The following is a 23288-nucleotide window of genomic DNA, read 5'->3' as shown; positions in this document are numbered from 1 at the left end:
CAGTAATGCCACAAAAGTGGCAACACAGAAGAGGTGGTATATAGTAGGGCTGCATTTCAATTAAAAATTTGAATGCTATGCTAAGAGTTCTTAGACCAGGAAAAGAAGCAAACAATCATTACACTATACATACATCATCACTGGTCCTTACATCATCCAGGCTGTTAATATCAGCTGGGGGGGGGGGGCCTGGTTCACAGCGAGAGCCAGGAGCTTCTTGGAGCAGGAACAAGTCCTCTGCGCGATACATCTACCCACATTTGAGCCCCCAATTTCACCGAAAGAAATCCCCCTTTTTATTAGGCTTAGATCTCATGTTCAGAGCTAAGGAAAATTACAGAATGCTTCTCTGTTTAATAAACAAGCCATACTGTGGGAACGTGGTCACGTGTTTTCCAAGTCCAGGTGGCCAGGCTGAACTTCCGAAAACAAGCACCATCCTCCTCTTCACATACCAAATTAGTTAGAGCTGTGTCTTATCTTCTGCATTCCAACTTATTTTCACACAATCAAAGTTAAACAATCATTTTTAAACAAAATTACTTCTAATCAACAATACAGACCCCGAGTGTCAGAAGCTGAACTGCAGAGCCAATGTAGCATAGGGAGGTTAGGCTGCCTGGCCAGGAGGGCGTGGCTCAACAGTGAGCAGGAAGCATGGGAGGAGAAAAGCTGCTCTGGAGTACAGGTCTCCACTACCTGTGTGTAAGCTACCAGACCCTAGATATGGTAGTCTAAGCTTTTACTTTAGTTTTATAAGAATCCTGCTGACTGGGAAACCCTGCATAGAGCAGTAAGTACTGTGGGCTTGTGACCTGTCAGCTACAGGTATGTGTGGAGTTTGTGTCTGAATCTTAATAGACATTCTTCACCTTGCTGTCCCTGTGAAATATCAGGGTTCAGTATTTGTTTAATAAAAGGTGTTTTGTTTTCATTTTCCCCTTGTATGGCTGTGTTTTTATGAGGGCCTCCTACACCAACTCATAAGTACATAAGTATTGCCATATTGGGACAGACCAAAGGTCCATCAAGCCCAGCATCCTGTTTCCAACAGTGGCCAATCCAGGTCACAAATACTTGGCAAGATCCCAAAAAAAGTACAAAACATTTAATGCTGCTTATCCCAGAAATATTTTCCCCAAGTCCAATTTAATAATGGTCTATGGACTTTTCCTTTAGGAAGCCGTCCAAACCTTTTTAAAATTCTGCTAAGCTAACCGCCTTGACCACATTCTCTGGCAGCGAATTCCAGAGTTGAATTACACGTTGAGTGAAGAAAAAGTTTCTCTGATTCGTTTTAAATTTACTACTTTGTAGATTAATTGCATGTCCCCTAGTGCTAGTATTTTTAGAAAGCATAAACAGATGCTTCAAGTCTACCCATTCCACGCCACTCATTATTTTATAGACCTCTATCATATCTCCCCTCAACCGTCTTTTCTCCAAGCTGAAGAGCCCCAGCCGCTTTAGCCTTTCCTCATAGGGAAGTCATCCCATCCCCTTTATCATTTTTGTCGCCCTTCTCTGCACCTTTTCTAATTTCACTATATCTTTTTTGAGATGTGGCGAGCAGAATTGAACACAATATTCGAGGTGTGGTCGCACCATGGAGCGATACAAAGGCATTATAACGTTTTCCTCATGTCCAGGGAGTTTAGTTTAGTTTATTGGTACTTGATATACTGCCTTTCACTATGGGAATCAAAGTGGTTTACAAAAATAAAACTATGGGAAATCTGGGAAAAGGACCTACAAAATAGGATAGGATAGAAAAAGAAATTAGTGAGAACGCCACTGAATCCAAAGAGACCCTACATCAAGAATGGGAGAGTTCAGCCCTAGTATCAGGAGGGAAGAGAGTTCCCAAGTGAGGGGATAGAACAGAAGAATGCAGAATGACGAGTGGGCTCAAGTCTAGAACGATGAACTGAATGGATGGTTAGCCGAAGGGTGCAGGCAGGCGTATAGAAGGAATAATAACAGAAGAAAGGTTGGGGGGAGGAGATCCTTAATAAAAGACTTTATGGGTGAGTGTTAGGATCAGGAGACGTATACAGAGGCTGATAAGAATTGCTTAACAAATGTTTTGGTTCCCTGTTCACAGAGGAAGGGTTGAGAAGAGAACCACAGAAAACACACAAATAGGAATGGAAGTGAGGTAGACCTGAACTATTTCAGAAAGCTATATGAGGAGCTACCTAAACTAAAAAAAAAACCAAAAAAAAAACATCAAGCAGTTGAAACCAGACAGATTATATACATATAGTAGGTGAAGTTTGAATACTTAATTTGGGGAGGCAAAGGGCAAGGAAGTCAAACTGACAGTGGGAAGAAAGGGATCAATTCAGCATCAGCATCTACAACTTATTTCCTGCAGAATTTGTATCCTACTTGACTCTATGGAATTTTTAACATATAGTGCCAGCATGTCGACTATTCTGTCATTTCAATAAAATTTGTACCCTGGTGTTACTGTGTTCTACTGCTTATCTTTTTTCTACCAGGTCTGTGCCATCATGAATTCTAACTATTCAGTCTTATTTTTTAGACTTCTTGTATTGTATAGACACCTAAATATATTTATTATTTACTGCCTTTTTTAAATAAACTCACCCTTATCCTTTATTTGTCACATGTAGTTAATGAAGAGGGGAAAATAAAACCCCTTCAGACACTGGTGGAGGAATTCGGTATACAGGGGGGACATTATTTTGAACATTTTCAGTTGAAACATTACATAACTTCCCTGATGTGGACCGACCTAACAGAGGATGTAATAGACACTCTGACAGAGACATACTCACTGGGTGCTCAGTTATCAGTTCCCCTCAGGTTTCATCACCAGCAATTAAAGGATTCCACCTCTGAAATAGACTATGTGCGCTTGGCCCGAGATTGGTCAACAGATTTGGAAGCTGCAATCACGACTGACATATGCAAGGATTTTATTAAAAAACTTTATGGGTTGCAAGTGTCGGTCATACAGTGTGAGAGACTATACAGATTTTTATTAAGAACATATATACCTCCCAAGAGGGCTGCACGTATGATAGAGTCCTGTGATGGGACCTGTCCTAGGTGTGGTAGAGAGGAGGCCAGTATAGGTCATATGTTTTGGTTGTGCCCCTTAGTAATGGAATTCTGGGGTGAGATCACTCAAACATTACAACAAATGTGGGGGTGCACCGTGGTCTGCGATCCCCTCCTATTGTTTTATAAATATAAACTTTTGGGATTGCCACCCCAGGGGTTCAAGCGTTTTGTGTGTTTGGCGATATTATATGGGATCTCCACCATTTTGAAGTTTTGGCTGTCCGACTCGAAGCCTCCATTGGTCTACTGGAGAACACAGTTACTTTATCAGATGAAACTTGAGAGATGCGGTGTCCACTCACTGGATACTGAATCGGGTGAGAAATTTCGCATACAATGGGAACCGTTGTGGCTGACCTTGCCTCCCAGAGGCCGCAGCTATATCTTGAACATCTAAGCAGCTCACAAGGGGAAGGGGAGGGGGGTAGGGGGGGACTGTCACATGGGAAATACGATTTATTGCTTGTACAAATTTCAAGGTCAAGATGTATTTCTATATAAAGACATTATATTTTGCTAATAAGTTGGGTAAGGGGAGGGAGATGGGTAGTTCTGGAAAATGTTAAATGAGATGATGCACAGACAAGTGTAGATTTGGTTCAAGGTGGTTAGTGATTTATACATTGTACTTGGATTAGAAGATTGTATTATTTCCTGTTTGTGTGATGTCATCAATAAAAATTATTAAACATAAATAAACTCACCCAATGGGGTGTACAACAAGATCAACCTGGGCAGAGGCAACAGACAATATCAATGGAAAAAATATTAAAATAACACTACATAAAGAGGCCTATTGAAACTGCCACCGAAACTGTCTGAAAGCTTTCAGCTGAAACCAAAACTGCAGCTGAACTCATCTGTTTTCGGCCAAAGCCGAAACGGAAAACAAGTTTGTGTGAACGTTGAGCCACTGAGGGCTGCTGGGAATTGTCAGAGCTTGCAGTCTGCATCCCTCTGCTAAACCTACAGTATCCAAGCTAAAATATCACAATTTGAATAATGAAAGACTGTATCTTGCCTCCAAGCAAAATAGCTTTTACATAAATGGAACACAGCTAATGAAAACTGAAACTAAAAGCCAAGGTGGTTTCACAGTGGCTGATTTTGCACCACACTTGGAGTGACAGCTGACAGGAAAACATCTCAGAAAAGCTAATTCCTAACCCCCCTGTACGTTAAGCAGCACTAGCGGCTGCGATGTGCTAATGCCGACACAGCCCATTCACTTTGAATGGGCTGTGTTGGCATTGCCACTCGGCTTAGAAAACAGGTGAGTAAGGAACTTATCCCAAATTTACAGATTTAAATCTGTGCTAAACTTTTATATCAAAAACACTTTTATATCTAACACTTAGACATTTTTCAGCCATAATAAAAGAGAACAAAACCGTCCAAGACTAACACTAAGACGTTTTGAGCTAGACTACTACTACTACTATAAATCACTTCTAGACCTGTTTTTATAACGAATAAGGTACAAAAAAGTGCTCTAAATGACCAGAAGAATCAGGGAATCAGGGGTAACGTCTCCTTACTCCCTTAGTGGTCACTAACTCCCTCCCACCCCCCCAAAAATGTGATTAAAAACATTACTTCCCAGCCTCTATGTCAACCTCAGATGTTATACTCAGGTCCCTTAGAACAGCATGCAGGTCCCTGGAGTAGTCTGGACCCATGCCCATACCTCTCCCTACCTGATACACTTGTGGAGGAAACTGTGAGCTCTCCAAAACTCACTAGTAACCCACTGTACCCACATATAGGTGCCCCCTTCACCTGTAAGGGCTATGGTAGTGGTGTACAGTTGGGGGTAGTGGGTTTTGATGAGCTCAGCAGACAAGGGAGCAATGGTGAGATGTGTACCTGGGTGCATTTTATGAAGTCCAATGCATTGCCCCCTATTGCTTTCCTGGGATGTCTGGGGGACCAGTCTATTAAAAATTCAGTCTCCTCCTACATTACAATGGTTGATTTTGTGTGTTTTGCACTTGGGACGCATGCAAGGTTCTGTCAGAGTCCTGGCCAGGATTCTAAACAGCCTTGGAAGGCAGTTGGGAGGGAAGTGGTTGTGAAAAGGTGCTGAGCAGGAAAAGTTTTTCTTGGTCATTTTGAGTGATTTCAAATTGAGGTTTGATCCCTGTGGTGGTAAGTAGTTAAAATAATTTTGGAAGCCCCATGTGGCTTTGGGGAAGTGTATTTGAATGTGTAAAAGGAGGGAAATTATTAGAACTAAGTTATCTTTCTATGGGCTGAACTCAAATGTAAAAGTGGTACAAGGAAGGTCTTAGGAAAAATAAAATGTTTCCTTTGCTCAAGCTGTCAGAAGAAGTTAGGCTTGATTAAAAAGAAAACCTGACAGACTTTGAGTAAATTTTTCACATGCCAGCATTGTCAGGCTGTGATATTCTATAGGGTTTTAAATATTTGTTGGGTTTTTCAAACTCAAAGTAAGAAGGGAGGGTTGTGACAGAGCTTTCATGAATGGAATAATTGCTTAGCCTTATGAAATGTGTGGTGGGTAATTTTGGCTAATAGAGAATTACACGGTGAAGTCACTGTCTTAAGATAGTGTTCATAAGAGGAGTGCAAGCTTATTATTAACTTGCTGCCAGACTTTTAACAGTGGTCTGCTGAGAAAGCGATAGTGAAGTCACTGGCTAAAGTACTTGTTGCAAGTTGAAATCAGTGTTGAGCTGATTATTGGTGTATGCTGTAACTGATTAAGGGCCCTGTTTACTAAGGCGCATTAGCATTTTTAACGCACCTACAATTAGCGCGTTCGCTAACCGTGTAGTTGCCTATAGGGATATTGTAGGCGTGTATACATTTAATGCGTGCACATGGTTATTGCACTTTAAAAATGTTAACGCGACTATAACGCAGCTTAGTAAACAGGGACCTAAATGACAAGCTTATTAAATGTTGAGCTCCCTTACGTTGTGAAAGTAGAGCAAATTGACAAAAAGGGTGGGTTACAAGGGATTTTTTAATTAGCTGTTTGTTTTATTTTAGTTAGCTTTAGGGATCATAAAAAGAATTATCTGTAATAGGCTAGCTGTAGAGTATTGTTTTTTTGATTTATTAAAGTTAGGCAGTACATATTTTTCTGTGGAGAATCCTGAAGAATCGCATGAGCTCCAACTAAAGAAAGGTGAGGATAGAAAAAAAAAAAAACAACAACAAAGAGAGAAGAGCCTGAAGTAACTGATACAGACTACACAGAAATAAAAGAAAGAGAGAAGCTTATAGACTGTATATATACTTACCTGGGTAAAGAGAGGTCCTAATTTGAAAAAGTTGTCATACCTATTGAAAAAAAGTGACACAAAGTATCGGTTCTTGACTGTGGTACTTTGTTGGCAATTAAAAAAAAAGAAAAATACTTTTTAATTTTATAATGCTTACCTGATAGTCTTTGTTCCAGTTTTTAGTTTGTAACTAGACCTAGTAAGGCATCATGGAAGAAAGATTTTATTTTTTATTACATTTGTACCCTGTGCTTTCCCACTCATGGCAGGCTCAATGTGGCTTACATGGGGGGGCAATGGAGGGTTAAGTGACTTGCCCAGAGTTACAAGGAGCTGCAGTGGGAATTGAACTCACTTCTTCAGGACCAAAGTCCACCACCATAACCACTAGGCCACTCCTCCACACCATATTTACTGCTACTACTACTATAAATAATTTCTATAGCGCTACCAGTCATATTCAGTACTTCACAATTGAGCATATTTAATTATAGTTCCTGGCAGGGGCGTAGGCAGACCTGCCATTTTGGATGGGCCCAGAGTTAACCTGGGTGGGCCCTTCCCACCCCACCCCTGTACATACATACAATATAGTGCTTTTTTTTTTTAAAAATAACCTAACATCTGCCTGTTTCTCTCTGCACCCTCTCCCCTGGGCCTACCTCAGTGCTGTTGCCTGTCGCAATTCCTGTAAGCAACCTGCGCTGGCCCTGCAGGCTTCTCTCTACTACATTCCTACCAAAAAAGCAAGAAGTGACATCATTGAGGGCAGGACATGATAGAGAGCATCCTGCAGGGCCGGCGCAGGATGCCTATAGGAATTGCCGCCGGCAGTAGCTCTGAAGTAGCCCGGGAGTGGGGAATTCCAGAGAGAGATGGGCAGATGCTAGGCAAGAGTGGAGAAGAGGGAGAGAGAGTAGTGAGGCACTGCCACTGAAGAGTTTTGGAGCCTCAAGGGCTGCTGATTGGGTGGGCCTGGGGCAACAATGGGTGGACCTGTGCCCATCCAGACCCACCCTTAGCTATGCCACTGATTCCTGGTGTCTTGAAACATTATTTTAGAGTTAAAAGTGAGTTTGGGTAATCTTTACTTGCTGTTCCCATTCCTTCTTCTGGTCTATTTTTGTGTTATTTACTATATATGCAACCTTGTCTTCTTGGAAAGAACCATACCTGAAGTAAGGGCCAGAGACTACACTAATAGGGTAATAGTAGGGACAAGGTGTGGTTCGGCTCCCAGGAGCGCAGCTTACAATATACACAGAGAGAGGTCCAGAATTTTCAGATAGATTCAGGTTTCAAAAACTGCAAGGTCGTAGATGCAAGCGGATCATTTCCCTGATCTGTTCTTCTCCCTTTGTAGGACTCAATGCCTGCTGCCTGCCTGTCTGTTATCTGCTTTTTCTACAGAGAGATCCATCTTAAGGAGGTGGGAAATCACAGAATGACCTCATCAGGGGGAGGGGTGAAGTGCTTTGGGCATGCTCTGAGCTGCTTTCTTTTCCTCTAGTATCTCCAGCTGCAAAGCGTGGGAAAGAGAACAAAAGCAGAAACTTTCTGTCTTTGGGGCCTGGAAATCCCTGCAAGACCCAGTCCCAGATCTGCGGAAGGGAGAGGAGGGAATTTATCTGAGACCTGGAATCAGCTCAACCTCCTCCTGTTTTATTCATCTTTCCAGGAAAAGGAAAACCTTTAGCCTGAATCCATCCCAGCAGTAGAGGGAAAACAGCAGCAGAAATGTCAGCCCTGGTTCCCGATCAGGTTAGAAATGATTCTTTCTCCTCTTTTACATAGGGTTCCTGCTTTCTAGTCTCTTTTCTTATTTGTCTTTGTTGGAGTGAAGCAGTAGGTCTAGCTTACGTTTATGTTTATTAAAACATTTAATATACTGCTTAGCAAGTGCTGATCTTCCAGCATTCTCTTCTCATTTCTCATTTGTTTTGGAGTGAAGCAGTGCCCTAGAGGTTATTGGTAGAAGACTAATCTGTTGGAGGTGGATCACAGTATGCAGTCTGAAAAATTCATAGTCCCCTGGGGGGCCAGGCCACAAGGATTCATGAAAATATGAGGAGGGAAGGAGTGCTATCTATTTACCCATGCTTTGCCCCTTTGACAGATCATAGGCTTAGGTTTAGGATCGGGGGCCCACCATTGTGCATTTATGTGGACAGGAATTTGTGATGTAGGATTTCTTGACCTGCAGACAGGATAGTGCAATCCACATCCAGCAGGTTAATCTTGTACCAGTGTTTCTCCTTTCAGTTCCACCTTTTATGTGTCTTGAACCAGATCTCTGTCCAGTTCTTCCATTTGAGTCAGATTTATAGATGGGCCACAGTACTTCCTGCTTTCTCCATGCCCCCTGCATTTAAGTTACTTTGATATTATGTTATTATTCACAAATAATAATATATAGAAGAGGTTAGTGGCACTGAAAACATCAAAAATATATTCTTGATAATACTGCTATTATAATCATGAACTGAAGGAGGAAAAGCACACGTTTCAATATGTGTCATAAGCATAAAAACCTCCTTAATGCCATCATATTTTATGTAAGTACTTATTACAAATCAAAACTATCATAAAAAATAGTGATTCCGTTTTTGACTGTGAAATGCTTTCTAGGTTGGTTTAACACGTTTCACAACTCTACTTCAGGGACCAAAAAGTGCACTGCTCAGATTGTAAAAAAATCACAAAAACTGTGTAATTCAAATTAACCAATAGGAATTACTGAGCATGTGTTCCAGACTATTTAGCCAATAAAATAAGGCTCTTAAACCTGAGAGAGAAATGGCTGAGGGGATATATGATAGAGGTCTATAAAATAATGAGTGGAGTGGAACAGGTAGACGTGAATAGCTTCTATGCTCTTTCCGAAAATACTAGGACTAGGGGGCACACAGTGAAGCTACAAAGTAGTAAATTTAAAACAAATCAGAGAAAATATTTTTTCACTCAACATATAATTAAATGCTGGAATTTGTTGCCAGAGAATGTAGTAAAAACAGTTAGCTTAGCGGGTTTAAAAAAGGTTTGGATAGCTTCCTAAAAGAAAAGTCCATAAGCCATTATTAAAATGGACTTGGCTGCATAAAATGTATTGTATTGTTTTGGGATCTTTCCAGATAATTGTAACCTGGATTGGACACTGTTGGAAATAGGATACAGGGCTTGATGGACCTTCAGTCTGTCCCAGCATGGCAATACTTATGTACTTATTACGTTCAATTCTGGTCACTGTATCTCAAAAAAGATATAGCGGAATTAGAAAAGGTTCAAAGAAGAGCGATGAAAATGATAAAGGGGATGGAACTCCTTTCATATGAGGAAAGCCTTCAGCTTGGACAAGAGACAGATTGAGGTCTACAAAATCCTGAGTGGTGTAGAACGGGTAGAAGTGAATCAATTTTTTTATTCTTTCAAAAAGTACAAATACAAGGGGACACTCAACTACATGGAAATATTTTATAAACAAATAGGAGGAAATATTTTTCCCCTCAGTGAACAGTTAAGCTCTGGAGCTCATTGCCAGAGGATGCGGTAACCGCACAGTTAGCATGTCTGGGTTTAAAAAAGGTTTGGACAAGTTCCTGGAGGAAAAGTCCATAGTCTGCTATTGAGACAGACATGGGAAGCCACTGCTTGCGCTGGGATATGGTAGCATGGAATGTTGTTACTATTTGGGTTTCTGCCAGGTACTTGTGACCTGGATTGGCCACTGTTGGAAACAGGATACTGGGCTAGATGGACCATCGGTCTGACCCAGTATGATTATTCTTATGTTCTTACAGACCTTACGCACCAGTGTTTAATTAAGCTATCAAACTGCACACATCTGAATAGAAATTTACAAAACTTCTAAAGAGCTCATCAGAAAAACTCGGAGATTGTAAACAATCTTTTAATTCATGAACAGAATCCTTCATTTTCATAAAAATATATCCATTCCACTTTGCCATGTAGAACTGTGGGTTCCAAAGATAAGTGTATAAATCCAGCACTGTTCATCCGCCAGTGGGGGGGGGCCCTGTTTCACTATCACATTTTCAATACAGGCAAGCTCGGGACTCCAGGGAACCTGCCTGTCCCTAATGGTATATGGAAACACCACCCCCACTGGCAGCAATGCAGTCGGAGGGCTCCTGATCAGCTTAAAGAGAGCAGTGCTTATGTGGGTCTTTCACGCACACTAAGGCCACTTTTTCTGCAGCTGGAAAATAGACACATTTTTCCATATTCCGAATTAATGGCCGTGTGCTAATTTTGACATTAGTGTGCAGCCATTAAAAAAGTAGTGCATGAGCACTTATTGACACCTCTTTTATAAGCTCACAAGCTAATCACATGCGAATCAGTTAATATTCAGCAAGCCATTTTAACCTGTGTTAAGCACATGCCAGTGCTTACTGCAGCATAGTAAAAGGACTCTTGAAAGTTTTTCTGATGAACTGTTCATAAGTTTTGTAAATTTCCATTCAGCTGTGAGAAATTTGATAGGTTAAGGTTAATTTAACATTGATGGTTTGAGCACTTTATTTATTGGCTAAATAGTTTAGAACATATGCTTAGTAATTTCCATCGGTTAACTTGATTTACAGCGCGTGGCGTAAAGCCGGGGCACCATGTTTGTGCAGCATGATAGCTTTTGGGAAGCACATGCTAAGCTGAACTGAATTTTGTGCTGTAAGCAAAATCTTTATTGTAATATTATAGAGATAAGAAATTGAGAGTGTTAAAAAAAATCGCAAAACTTGAGTCGGAGCAGATTTATTGTGAGTGCGCTCTTTGGTCCCTGAAGCAGAATTGCAAAATGTGTTGGACCAAGCTGGAAAGCAATGAAGTTTTGATTGTTGTCATATTTCACTAAAAGTATTTACAGAAAATATGAAGACATTAAGGAGGTTTTATGCCTATGATACATATACCTGAAGTGCTTTTGCACTGGTATGTTCTGAGGCTTTTCCTCCATTTTATTATTATAATAATGGTATTAGCAAGAATTTAATTTTGATTACTGTATTATGTTGTAAAGAACTACTCGTGCCCCCAACTCTGCCATCTCTATTCTTTCTCTCTCTCAGCCAACATGAGGTATTTCTAGTGTTTCTCTAAGAACCTGGAAATCTGTTCAAAGGTCATATAACACAAACATTATAATGAAACTGTGAGTGACGGGTGTCGTGTCTGCTGTTCCAGGCCTTGGTCACATTCAAGGATGTTTCTGCTTATTTCTTGGAAGTGGACTGGGACATTCTGAGAGAATGGCAGAAGGAGCTGTATAAGAAGGTCATCAGGGAGATTCATGACATCCTCACAACACAAGGTAATATGTCTCTTTTTTTTTTTTTTTTAATCTCATCTACTACATAGGCACGTTAATGGAATGGGTGCTGTAATTTTAACAGAGCTGAAAAAATCCCAGGTTCCATGAGCAACTGAAATTGAGACTGGCTTCTGGTGCAAAAGATTTCTGTGCTGTAAGATAAAATGTTTATCTTAAACTGGAGGCTTTATACAAGACCAGCTGCAGTCTTGTCTCCCTCTTCCATACAACAAAATTTTGACCCTTCTTGCTGAGAACTATAGCTTCTGTATAAGGGACCGGACTGTCATCTGCTCACTGGTCAATTACACGGTACAATGTGTGACCCCTTCAGATGGTAACCAGATATCACAGAGAAGTTTGACACGTGCAGTGACTTCAGCTTCAAGGTTCATGAATAGAAATGAGTGCACCAGAAAACCTCCAGCATTTGAGCTGGTGGTGGGAGGCGGGGCTGGTGGTTGGGAGGCGGGGATAGTGCTGGGCAGACTTGTACGGTCTGTGCCCTGAAAATGACAGTTACAAATCAAGGTAAGATATACACAAAAAGTAGAACATATGAGTTATCTTGTTGGGCAGACTGGATGGACCGTGCAGGTCTTTTTCTGCCGTCATCTACTATGTTACTGTGTTACTATATTTAATGTAAATCAGGCAGCAAGCTACAGCTCCCTCTTCTCTCCAAACCTTCTCAGGCCAATACAAACTGCCCGAGATATACAATGTCACCCTAAGTCTATATATGGCGCTCAAAATTGCGTGAATGCAAAATAATGAGCCAATTAGCACCAGTGCTCAAAATTGCGTGCATGCAAATTGCATAATGAGTCAATTAGCACCAGTACATGGATGCTAATGTTCAATTATCAGTGGTAATTGGCATCAATTTAAACTTGCATGAGGACACTGACACAGGAGGGGCATGGGTGGATCGGGGGCGTTCTTGGAATTTATATGCAGCGCTACAGAATAGAGATACACTTAATTCAACGCGAGAATATACACCAGGTTTCAGTTGATGCAAATCCTCACTCCCAAAATTGGTCGCGGATCCCTGCGCCAAACACTATTCTATAAACCACCTAACTCTGAGAACCATTTATAGAGTAGCATTTAGGGACAGTTTTTGTCTGTGCTGGTTTTTTGGTGTCATATACAGAACTTAGTCCAGACACACACACTGTCTCGTGCACTGCTTGTTCAGAACAGGAAACAGATGGATCCTCCCCAGGGCTTCTACATACAAATTTAAATGCCATTTCCCTACTTATTTGCAGGTTATTCAATTGTTAATCCTGATGTTATATTCAAGATAAAAAAGGAAGATGAGAAATATTTCATTCAACATTTAGAGTGGGAGGCAAAAGAAAACCCAGATGATCCCATGAAGAGTAAGTAGATGTTTTGGATTTGAAGGGCTCTGAATTTTCAGATCACAATCTCCAGATTAGTATTATCATATCCTTGGTGAATCCTTGTAGATGTGTTTTTTTTCTTTTAACAGGCCTTCCGATTGTAACGTCTGTGTTCTCACTGAGTGTTAAAACAGAGGAAGATCTCCCTTTGGATCCTCCTAAATCAGAGATGTCTGAACAGACTCATCCTGCTGTAACAAGTAAGTATAAAATTCCTGCACGTCTTACTAAAGTCAGCCAGAATTATTTAGAAATTCAGAGCTGGTGGGATAAGAAGCTGTTTTCCTCTCTGTAAAGTAGATACCGCCAATGTGTGTGATTGAGCAGCAGCAGTAGTACTAAATATTATTTCTATAGTGATACTAGACGTACACAGCACTATATATATATATATATACATACACACACACGTAAGAGACAGTCCCTCCTCTACTACTACTTTTCTAAAACGCTACTAGACGTACACAGCACTATATATATATATACACACACACACGTAAGAGACAGTCCCTGTTCCATTACTACTAGCACTATTACTTTTCATTTCTGTAGCGCTACTAGACATACACAGACATGTAAGAGACAGTCCCTTCTCTACTAGTACTATTTATTTTCTGTTGGATTTTGCAAAACTTTAATAAGCATGTCATCATTAAGGAGCTTGTTGAAGAGACACAGGTTAGCTTTGTCTTTATTATGGAGGCTTGGCCTAGTGACTCTGATTTTGAATAGTTTGTGTCCACATGGATATAAAATCTTGAGTTTTCCCAGATTGAAAAAAAAAGGTGGTGGTTTAGCAATAATTTATAAAAGTTTTCATAAATTTGGAATTGATTCTGTTAGCATCTCTGGCCTGGAGATTTGTTCCTGCAGGTTTTATATTCTTCACTGCGTGGATCAGTGGGCTTTGTGTTAGTTCATCACTTTCAGGCTCTTGGCATATGGTTAGACAAACATTTATTGATTAAATTTTTTTTTTTTTATTAACGGTTTTTACATGTTGATTCTATGCTAATCTTCACCTTGAAAAAGCTGAGCATTGTGATGTCAAAGATTTCTTATCATTTTAGACACTCAGGCTTTAGCAGTTATAGACCCACAGATTACTTATGAAAAGGGTCATATTATAGATTGGATCCCTGTTTTTACTGGATCGATTTCTCATTTGGACATTTAAGGATGTTTGGAATCCAGTTCCCTGGTCTGACCACTCCCTGGCTAAATTACACTTTCCTTAATAGTTTCTAACCTTTCATTAGTGTCTAATTCAGTTATGATCAGACCTAGAATAAATCCATCTGAATTTTGGACAAAAGTACTATCTCAGTTGGATTTACCTACTGTCTCAGATTCTTAGATACTTGGCATAATGTTCTTTTTCTCATTACCGATGCCATTTCACCTTTGAAGATGAAAATGTGTTTCAAATGTGAACAAACTTTGGAGGAAGTGACGTCACCGGAGAGCATGGCTGCCTAACTTCTGTGCTCCCGAGTACCCGAGGTGCAAAGAGCGCTACCCGGCACTTACAATAAGCAAGGAGGGCAAAGAAAACGGCGCCACTTAAGAACGAGGAGCGGAGGAGGCCAGAGACGTCCATGCAAAGGCGGTCTACGCCGCTAAACCTGTCAAAATTCGCGTATAAGAAAGGCGCGACGAAATCCAACATGGCGGCCAGAGCGAACGAAGAAATGGCGGAGCGAATGGATGCGGAATTGCAACCATCGGGAGACATGTTCGCATCGCAGACCCAGGGAGAGCCTGAGGGGGCCGGACTGCCGGAGCTATGCGCTTGGATCCAGGAAATCCGATCGGATCTAAAAGCCATGAGGTCAGAGCTGGCGACGCTGGGGGCTGACCTGAGAGGGGAGATAGCTGAGCTCGGACACCGGGTGGAGGAGGCGGAAGGCCGAATAGATGACCATTCGGAGTCCCTGGGCTCCCTTGAGAGGCAGATCGCAGATGAGCGAATAGGGCAGCAGCTTCTCTCTGAAAAACTGGAGGATCTGGAAAATAGGAGCAGGCGCCATAACATCCGCATTCGGGGCTTGCCGGAGGTTTCAAAGTATCAAAATAGTGAGCAAGTGGTCCAGCAAATTGCCAGCGATGTTCTAGCGAACACGGAGGATCCGATTCCACCAGAAAAAATAAACTTGGACAGAGCACATCGGGCCCTGGGGGCTAATAGAAAGAACTTACCAAAAGATATTATAGCATGCTTCCAGGACTTCAAAGTGAAAGAGCGAGTCATGGCAGCGGCAAGACAAATAAAGGATTATAAATGGGACACCAATAGAGTGGAAATATACCAGGACTTGGCGGCTGCCACCCTGAAGAGAAGGGCTGAGTTGAAGCCGGTAACGGCAAAGTTGCGAGAACTGGATATTCGTTATCGCTGGAGATATCCGTTTGGACTAGCATTCTACAAGGATGGGAAACAGCACATGGTCAAAACCTTGGCAGAGGCGCAGAGAATACTGCAGGGAGACTATCAGATGGATACACCCTCGGCAGCGGAGCGCCCATCGATGGCAGCGGATCCCAGGACCCACCCCAGATGGCAAAGAGTGGGTCAGAGTCGACTACAGCGCCAGAAGTCAGCGGGACGCCTCACCTGACTTTGCATGGCAACAATGGGAGATAAGATCCCACTTGTTTAACAGGATGCGCCCTTGTGGCGAGTTTACCAGGTGCCGTGGACTTGGAGAGCGGCAAGCTGGCCTGGTTGAAAGTTATTGTTGGTTATAAGGTGCAGTAGGGTAATATAGAACATTGGTTTAAACAGGGAGCAAGATAAGAGTTAAGTTAAAGATATTAATAGCTAAAAATGTGAAGGGGTACTAGTGAGTTACAACACCTCCGTGTTGCACCATCCAGAATATGGTAAAGGTGCTAAGGTTTTGGGGGAGGGAAGGGGAGACTAGGGGGGGAGGGAGAAGGAAAGGAGCGGAGGAGGGGAGGGGGGGGGAGGGAAGAAGGGTGGGAGAGATGGGTGGCTAATATTGAGATATGCTATAATGATGCTCATAACTGAAGAAGTTGTCTATATATACAATGCTTAAATGTGTGACTATAAATGTGCGGGGCTTGAATACTCCGCAAAAACGGAAGCAGGTATTTAGGGAAATGCAACGCCAGCAAGCCGATGTAATGTTTCTCCAGGAGACCCACCTTAGAAAAGTCCATGAATACTTAATGAATAATAAGCAGTACCCATATATAAGATGTGCATCAGCCACAGAGGTTCAGAAAAAGAGGGGAGTTTTGATAGCTCTATCCCGGTCCCTACCCTGGCAGGTGCATACAACGGTCAGGGATACAGCGGGCAGATATATATTGATGGTGGTCTCCCTTGATAAGGAATATTACACACTGGTATGTACATATGCACCCAATGAGAATCAGAGGATATTTATGCAGGAACTGGAGAGGATTTTACAAAAGCATGCTAAAGGTCATTTGGTGATAGGGGGCGACATGAACTTGACACTGGACCCGAAGCTAGATAACTCAGGGGGGGTGGCAAAATACGCGCAGGGAGATAGAGTAGCCTTCCAGTCCTGGCTGGCAAGGTGGGGGCTGACTGACTTATGGAGAGATACGCATGGGACTGAAAAAGATTTTACCCATTATGCCCCCCTCCACAAAACCTACTCGAGAATTGACTATTGGCTGGGCGATGCGATGGTGAGGAGGCAGGTTGAAAGGGTGACTATCGAGCCCTGTAGTTGGTCGGATCACTCTCTGGTGGTGCTAACGCTGAGGATGGGAAGAAGGCCTATAGGCCGTCCCCATTGGAGGCTAAACGAAGCCTTACTCCTAGAGCCACAGAATATAGCTGAATTGGAAAAGTACATAAAGGAATATATAGAGCTTAATGATAATGAAGAAGCCCATCCGACCAGTATTTGGGAGGGAATGAAAGCGGTATTAAGGGGTCAGATAATAGCATGGCAGGCACACATCGTCAGGGATCATAGGGGGAAGGAGGACGCAGTTAGAAATAACATGGAGGCCAGTGAAAGAAAGCATAAAGAGGATCCGTCCGACACGCAAAAATTGCAGGAAGTGCAGCAACTCCGAGCACAGCTTAATGATCTCCAGATGACGGAGATAGCAGGGCAGCTTCAGCGGGTTCGGCAGGAGCATTTTGAATTTGGAAATAGGGCTGGCCGGCTATTAGCAAATAAATTGAAAAAGCAAACCCAAAGAAATTATATTGCAGGGGTATATAATGCATCAGGTCAGTTAGTAAACAGCACAGAAGAGATACAGGAAGTGTTTCGGGATTATTATGGCCAACTATATAAGTCGGACCTGAGGGGCACAAGGGAAGAGATTGCACAATATCTACAGGGGATACAAATGCCAGGCCTATCGGAGAAGGAGGTAGAGGAGTTGTCCTCCCCCATAACGCTTGAGGAGATAGAAAGGGCAATCGCGAGTTTGCCAAATAATAAGGCGCCTGGGCCTGACGGATTCCCAGCGAGCTTCTATAAGCTGTTCTCCAAGTGGTTAGCACCATTACTGTTAAAAGCAGTCACAGCATTTGACAACATGGGGGAAATGCCTTACTCGTGGAGGGTGGCAGAGGTAGTCTTGATACAAAAGCCGGACAAGGATCCCCTATGTTGTGGATCATATAGACCCATTTCCCTATTAAATGTGGACTATAAAATTTTCACTAAAATTCTGGCTGCAAGGCTGCAGAGGGTACTCCCGAGAGTGGTTCATGAGGATCAGGCGGGCTTCATAGAGGGCCGGCAGACGTTCGACAATATTAGATGCCTGCTCCATGTGATTCAGCAAGCTAATGAAGAGCCAGACTCGGTTCTACTCCTCTCGGTGGATGCTGAAAAAGCGTTCGACCGGGTGGAGTGGCCTTTTCTGTTTGGGGTCCTAAAGCAGATGGGACTGGAGGGAAGAATCTTAAAATGGTTCAGCTTGCTCTATACTAATCCCCTGGCAATCATAAAGATAAATGGGGCTTATTCGGAGCCGATAGGGCTGGGTAGGGGGACGAGGCAGGGGTGTGCGGTATCGCCCCTGTTGTTCGCAATATCCATTGAACCATTAGCACAGAGGATTAGAGAACACAAGAGTATACGGGGGGTGGTTAGAGGTAAGAGGGAGCACAAGATTATGCTGTTTGCGGATGATGTATTGCTGACCTTGGCACAGCCTAAACAATCGCTACAGCAGGTTACAGAAGTGATCTTGCAGTATGGGGAGCTCTCGGGCTTTAAAATTAATACCACTAAGTCCGAAATACTTAATCTTACGGTTCCGCAGAGGGAGGCCCAGGAATTGCAGAAATTATACCCATTTAAATGGGCAGCGAGGGCAATAAGGTATCTTGGGGCTATGATTACCCCAAGAATAGAGCTTTTATATCAAGAAAACTTCCCTAAGAAGGTCAGGGAGCTTTTTGAAGAACTGGATAGGTGGGAGGGCCTCACGATTTCGTGGTTGGGTAGAATACATGCGGTAAAAATGATGCTCCTGCCGAAGCTGCTTTATTTATTTATGGCGCTTCCAGTTCCCATACCGCGTATCTTTTTCCAGCAGTTGACTAAAAAGGTTTTTGCATATATTTGGAGGAAGCGGCCACCCAGGGTGCGAAGAAGTGTAATGTACCAAAGGCCGAACAAAGGCGGCATGGGGGTCCCAAATTTTTTTCTCTACTACCAGGCAGCGCAACTGCGGGTATGCGCAGAATGGTACCCGACCAATACCAAAAAGTGGCTTCACTGGGAGCGAGCATGGATGGGGACTAGATACACAGGGGACGCACTCTGGAAACCGAGAAAGGAACTCTTAAAGATAATTGAGAGGGTTCCGTTGGGCTTGAGCCACATCTTACATACCTGGCTTCAATTAAGAAAGCGGGCTTTCCCAGAAAGAGAATATTTCCAACAGATGGCAATACAAGATGCTCCAGGGTTCCCCTTGGGGAGGGAGGAGAGGGTATTTCAGATCTGGGCCAAGAGGGGTCTTTACCAACTGGGGCAAATTTGGGTCAACGGAGAGATGAGGTCATTTGAGGAGTTGCAAGATGAGTACGGATTGGAGGAGAGGGACTTAGTTTATTATAACTGCATCAGAAATTATATACTTAAAAGAGCTAGGGATGAATTGGAGTTGGCAGAGACGGAGGTGGAAAAGGCAATGAGACAAGGAGGGGGTAGGGGTGGCATAACGAGGATATATAGAGCTCTGCTTCTGCTCTCGTCCCCACTGGGATTCTATACTAGAAAATGGGAGGAGGAACTACAGGGTAACTATACGGAAGAGTGGTGGACACATAGCTATAGACACCTATTGAAGCCCTCCATTGCCCAGCCTCTGGCAGAGAATGGGTATAAGATCTTATACTGGTGGTACTATACCCCAGTTAGACTACAGAAATTCTGCCCACAAATGTCGACAAATTGCTGGAGGGACTGTGGAGGGAAAGGCACATTTTGGCATATATGGTGGGAATGCCCAAAGGTTCAAAAATTCTGGACGGAGATCATGGACAGGGTGAAGGAAATGACTGAGATTAGCTATCCGAAAACGGCAGAGAGTTGTCTTTTGCATGTAAGACCTAGCAAGAGCCCCATACATAGTCACAAGCTGGTCATCCATGTCTTAGGAGCAGCAAAATTAGCGCTCGCTCGGGCCTGGAAGCAGCAGGAGACTCCAGCCATGCAGGTGGTGATGGGCAGGTTACATCACCTGTATCAAATGTCAAAGTTGACGGCATTGCGAAAAGGTCAGCTTCAAAAGTTTCAAAAAGTATGGGAAGCATATGAACAATGGAAAGGAGTGGAATGAGGCAGGATGATGCACACCCGAGGGGGGGGGGGGAGGGGAGGGAGGGGGGAAGAATTGAAGGGGAAAAGAAATGAGCATATGAGCTGTACGATCTGCATTGTTTGTATGTAGTTGATGTAATAAGTTTATCAGAAGCTTGTATCAGTAGAGGTTGTTTATTTTTGAAAAACCAATAAACAAATATAAAAAAAAAAAAATGTGAACAAACTTTAAAAAACTGTTTGTATCACCTGCAGAAACTATAAAATCTTACTCCATATTTATCAAAAAGGCAAGTCTGATCACATTGATCCATAGCACAATAGTGTTTGTGTTTATTTTTATTTAGTCTTGATATACTGCTTTTGCCGACAGGCAGATTAAAGCGGTTTACAAATAAAGTAATTTAATGTAGAAAAGAATGCCAACATTTTTAGCAGGAAAGAACCATTCATGCCAAGCAACAATCAGACTGCAAACTAGACAACAGGCACCAGAACAAGCCAACTGACTCAAATCATGTGCAGTTTCAGAAAACGAGTCTTGAGTAAAATTTTAAACTTCCGATGAGAAATATATCCTGGAAGATCATTCCATAACTTAGGGGCAGCAAAACTAGAAAACTGAATGAGGTGTTTTCTCATTATGGGCCTGCTTGGATCAAGATAAAACGAATCTGTTAGCATCCAAAGATTGAAGAAACCGTGACGGGGTGTAGAGGATAAACAAAGAAAAAAGACATTCTGGCTTTCCCAAATGGAATGCCTTATGTGCTAGACATAAATAATATTTTAAATGGTATGTAAGAATGCACAGGAAGCTAGTGTAAATGTTGAAATAATGGCATAAGGTGATCTAGGGGGTAAACTGGCAATACCTGCCTCTTAATGTGTGTTTTTGGGGGTGGGGACAGAGGACATTTTATGCTATTGTAGCTGTTTCAACTCACCCACATTCTAGGAATTCTTTGCCATTGGATAGTACCACAGAATATCACCTCTGACTGCCAATGCATTAACTGGATAGTATCACTGATGATCCCGTCTGACATCCAGTGCATTAACTGGATAGTATCACTGATGATCCCTTCTGACATCCAGTGCATTAACTGGATAGTATCACTGAATATCCCCTTTCTGACATCCAGTGTATTAACTGGATAGTATCACTGAATGTCTCTTCTGACTGCCATTGTGAGAGTGGAATGACCATGGAGCTTGGTCAGAGCCAGCATTTCACCACTGGTGTCCAGCAGAATCTAATTTCTTATCAACCTAAACAAGATGAAGAATCGCCTGTGCCAGAAAAAAAACCCCCTGATGACAGACATTTCCATTATATTTATGCAGTTCAGTATCTACACCGGAGCTGTTTGTGCTGTTGAGAAAGGAGTTGCTCACCACAGTATGAGAATATAAGGGTATTCCTAGAATACATTTCTGATGATGATCAGTACAACAGTATCCCTCTTTTTTTTTGTTCTGTACCAGTGGAGGTGCCTGTGAAAACAGCATGAGTTTGGGCACTTATAGGCTCTGTGGTAACTTTTTTTTTTTTTACTAATTGCACTATCTCTTTCCTATAATAGACTCCCACAATGTCAAGCCTGACATTTTAATCCGATTTCAGCAAGAGGGATTCAAGACTGAGCCTCAGGGATCTGAGGAAACAGGAAATCTGACCACTACAGGCACATCTGAGGAACTTCATGAAGAATGTGATGAATCTTGGATTAAAGCTTGTAAAGAGGTGATGCAAGCTTTTCCTATAAGAAAGATGCCTCCTCTGGACCAGGGATAGTGAGAATGAGGTGTTATAATCACAGCCTCTGACTTCTAACTTTTGTTGTGTAGATAATGTGTGTGTTCTGTTTTTCTTATTTGTACTTTTTCTTTCATTTTGAGTTCTTTTTTTTTTTTTTGTGTGTGCTTTTCATTTAATTTCTTCTCCTTCTCTTAGTCTCCCCCGACATTATCCCCCCTCCCTACCATTATCCCATGTCCTCTTCCTTCATCTTCTTTAGTACCTATTGAGGGACATTTTTGATATGACGTCTAAATCCAATTTTGGACGTTTTGCACAAAATGTCCAAAATCAGAATAGGAAAGAAGGTCATTTTTAAAAAAGAAAAAAAAAATGTTTTCCCCAAAACTACTGTTTTGAGCAAGGTTTATGATTTGGATCTGTTGTTTTTTGGTCAATTTTCGAAAGAAAAAGAAAAAAAGGTGCAAAACGTAGAGATTTCATGCCATTGGGATGTAGGAGGAGCCAGCATTTTTAGTAGACTGGTCCTCCAGACATCCCAGGAGAGCAATGGGGCACCCTAGACTTCATAAAAATGCTGCCAGGTACAAATTTAATCTTTTGCTCCCTTATCTTCTCCCTGAGCCCTCCAAAACCTACTGTCCCCCACTACAATAGCCCTTATGGGTGAAGGGGGCACCTATATATGGGTACGGTAGGGTTTTGCTGACCTTGGGAGGGGTCACAGTCCCCCACCTTATACTGGACCACTACGCTACACCAGGGACCTGCTGCTGTAATAGACCTGACTTTAACATCTGCAGTTGACCTGGAGGCTGGTAAGTCATTTTTATTCAAATTTTTTGGGGGTGGGAAGGTGTCAGTGACCACTGGGAGGTAATTGGCAGGTAACCCCTGATTTCCTTCCAGTGGTTATCTGATCATTTAGGGCACCTTTTTGTGCCTTATTTGTTCTGAAAACAGGTCTAGACCAAAATGTCTTGGTTTTAGTCCTGGACGATTTTATTTTGTTCAGTTATGTAAAACGTCCAAGTGATAGGCATGCCCTAATCCTGCCTTCGAAATGCCCCTGACATGCCTCCTTGTGATTAGAACGCACTTCTGATGGACTTCATAGAAAAACTTCTAAAAATAGGTTTTGAAAATAATGATTTGGACGTTTTTGTCAAGAAAATACCCAAATGCTGCTTTATGCCACTTTTTAGACTTTTTTTCTCATCTTTTATTAATTTTTATAATCTTCCCTATATTGCTCACTGTTTCTGACCTCTCTCTATCCACTTTGCAATCTGTTTCCTGCTGAAATTGTATTCTTTTTCAGTCAATTTCCTCGTTAACATATAATACTACCACCCTCCAGATTAATCCATTCTATCATGGTTATATAATTTGTACCCTGATATCACAGTATTCCATTGGTTATGTTCCTTCCACAGATCTCTGAGATGCCTTTTATATCTACCCTTTCATTTAGTGCAATATACTCCCTCCCATCTTATTTTTCAGGCTTCTGCCTTTGTTGCAGTTTCCTTATCAGATGCTCTTCCTGTTTTCATAGTATCCTTTAAAGATACCTAACCCCAATCCATATGCTTCTTAGTGACTGTCGACTTCCTCCCAAGTTCTAGTTTAAAAGGT

At 42.1% G+C, this 23288-nt stretch overlaps 1 protein-coding gene across 1 annotated transcript in view; it reads left to right on the top strand.

Moving 5' to 3' along the window:
• Window positions 1–12925: 12925 nt before the first annotated feature.
• The window catches only part of LOC115464433 (zinc finger protein 84-like), a 52077-nt gene continuing 41714 nt past the window's right edge, over window positions 12926–23288 (top strand). The window contains exons 1-3 of the mRNA XM_030194815.1: window positions 12926–13064; window positions 13178–13288; window positions 21475–21635. Of these exons, the coding sequence (XP_030050675.1) occupies window positions 12926–13064; window positions 13178–13288; window positions 21475–21635 (411 nt within the window). The remainder of the gene's footprint in view (window positions 13065–13177; window positions 13289–21474; window positions 21636–23288) is intronic.

Source organism: Microcaecilia unicolor, chromosome 3 (assembly GCF_901765095.1).
Source record: "Microcaecilia unicolor chromosome 3, aMicUni1.1, whole genome shotgun sequence".
Classification (NCBI taxonomy): Eukaryota; Metazoa; Chordata; class Amphibia; order Gymnophiona; family Siphonopidae; genus Microcaecilia; species Microcaecilia unicolor.
Note: the sequence above shows the minus strand (reverse complement) of the source record. Positions and strands in the feature narration are given on the sequence as shown.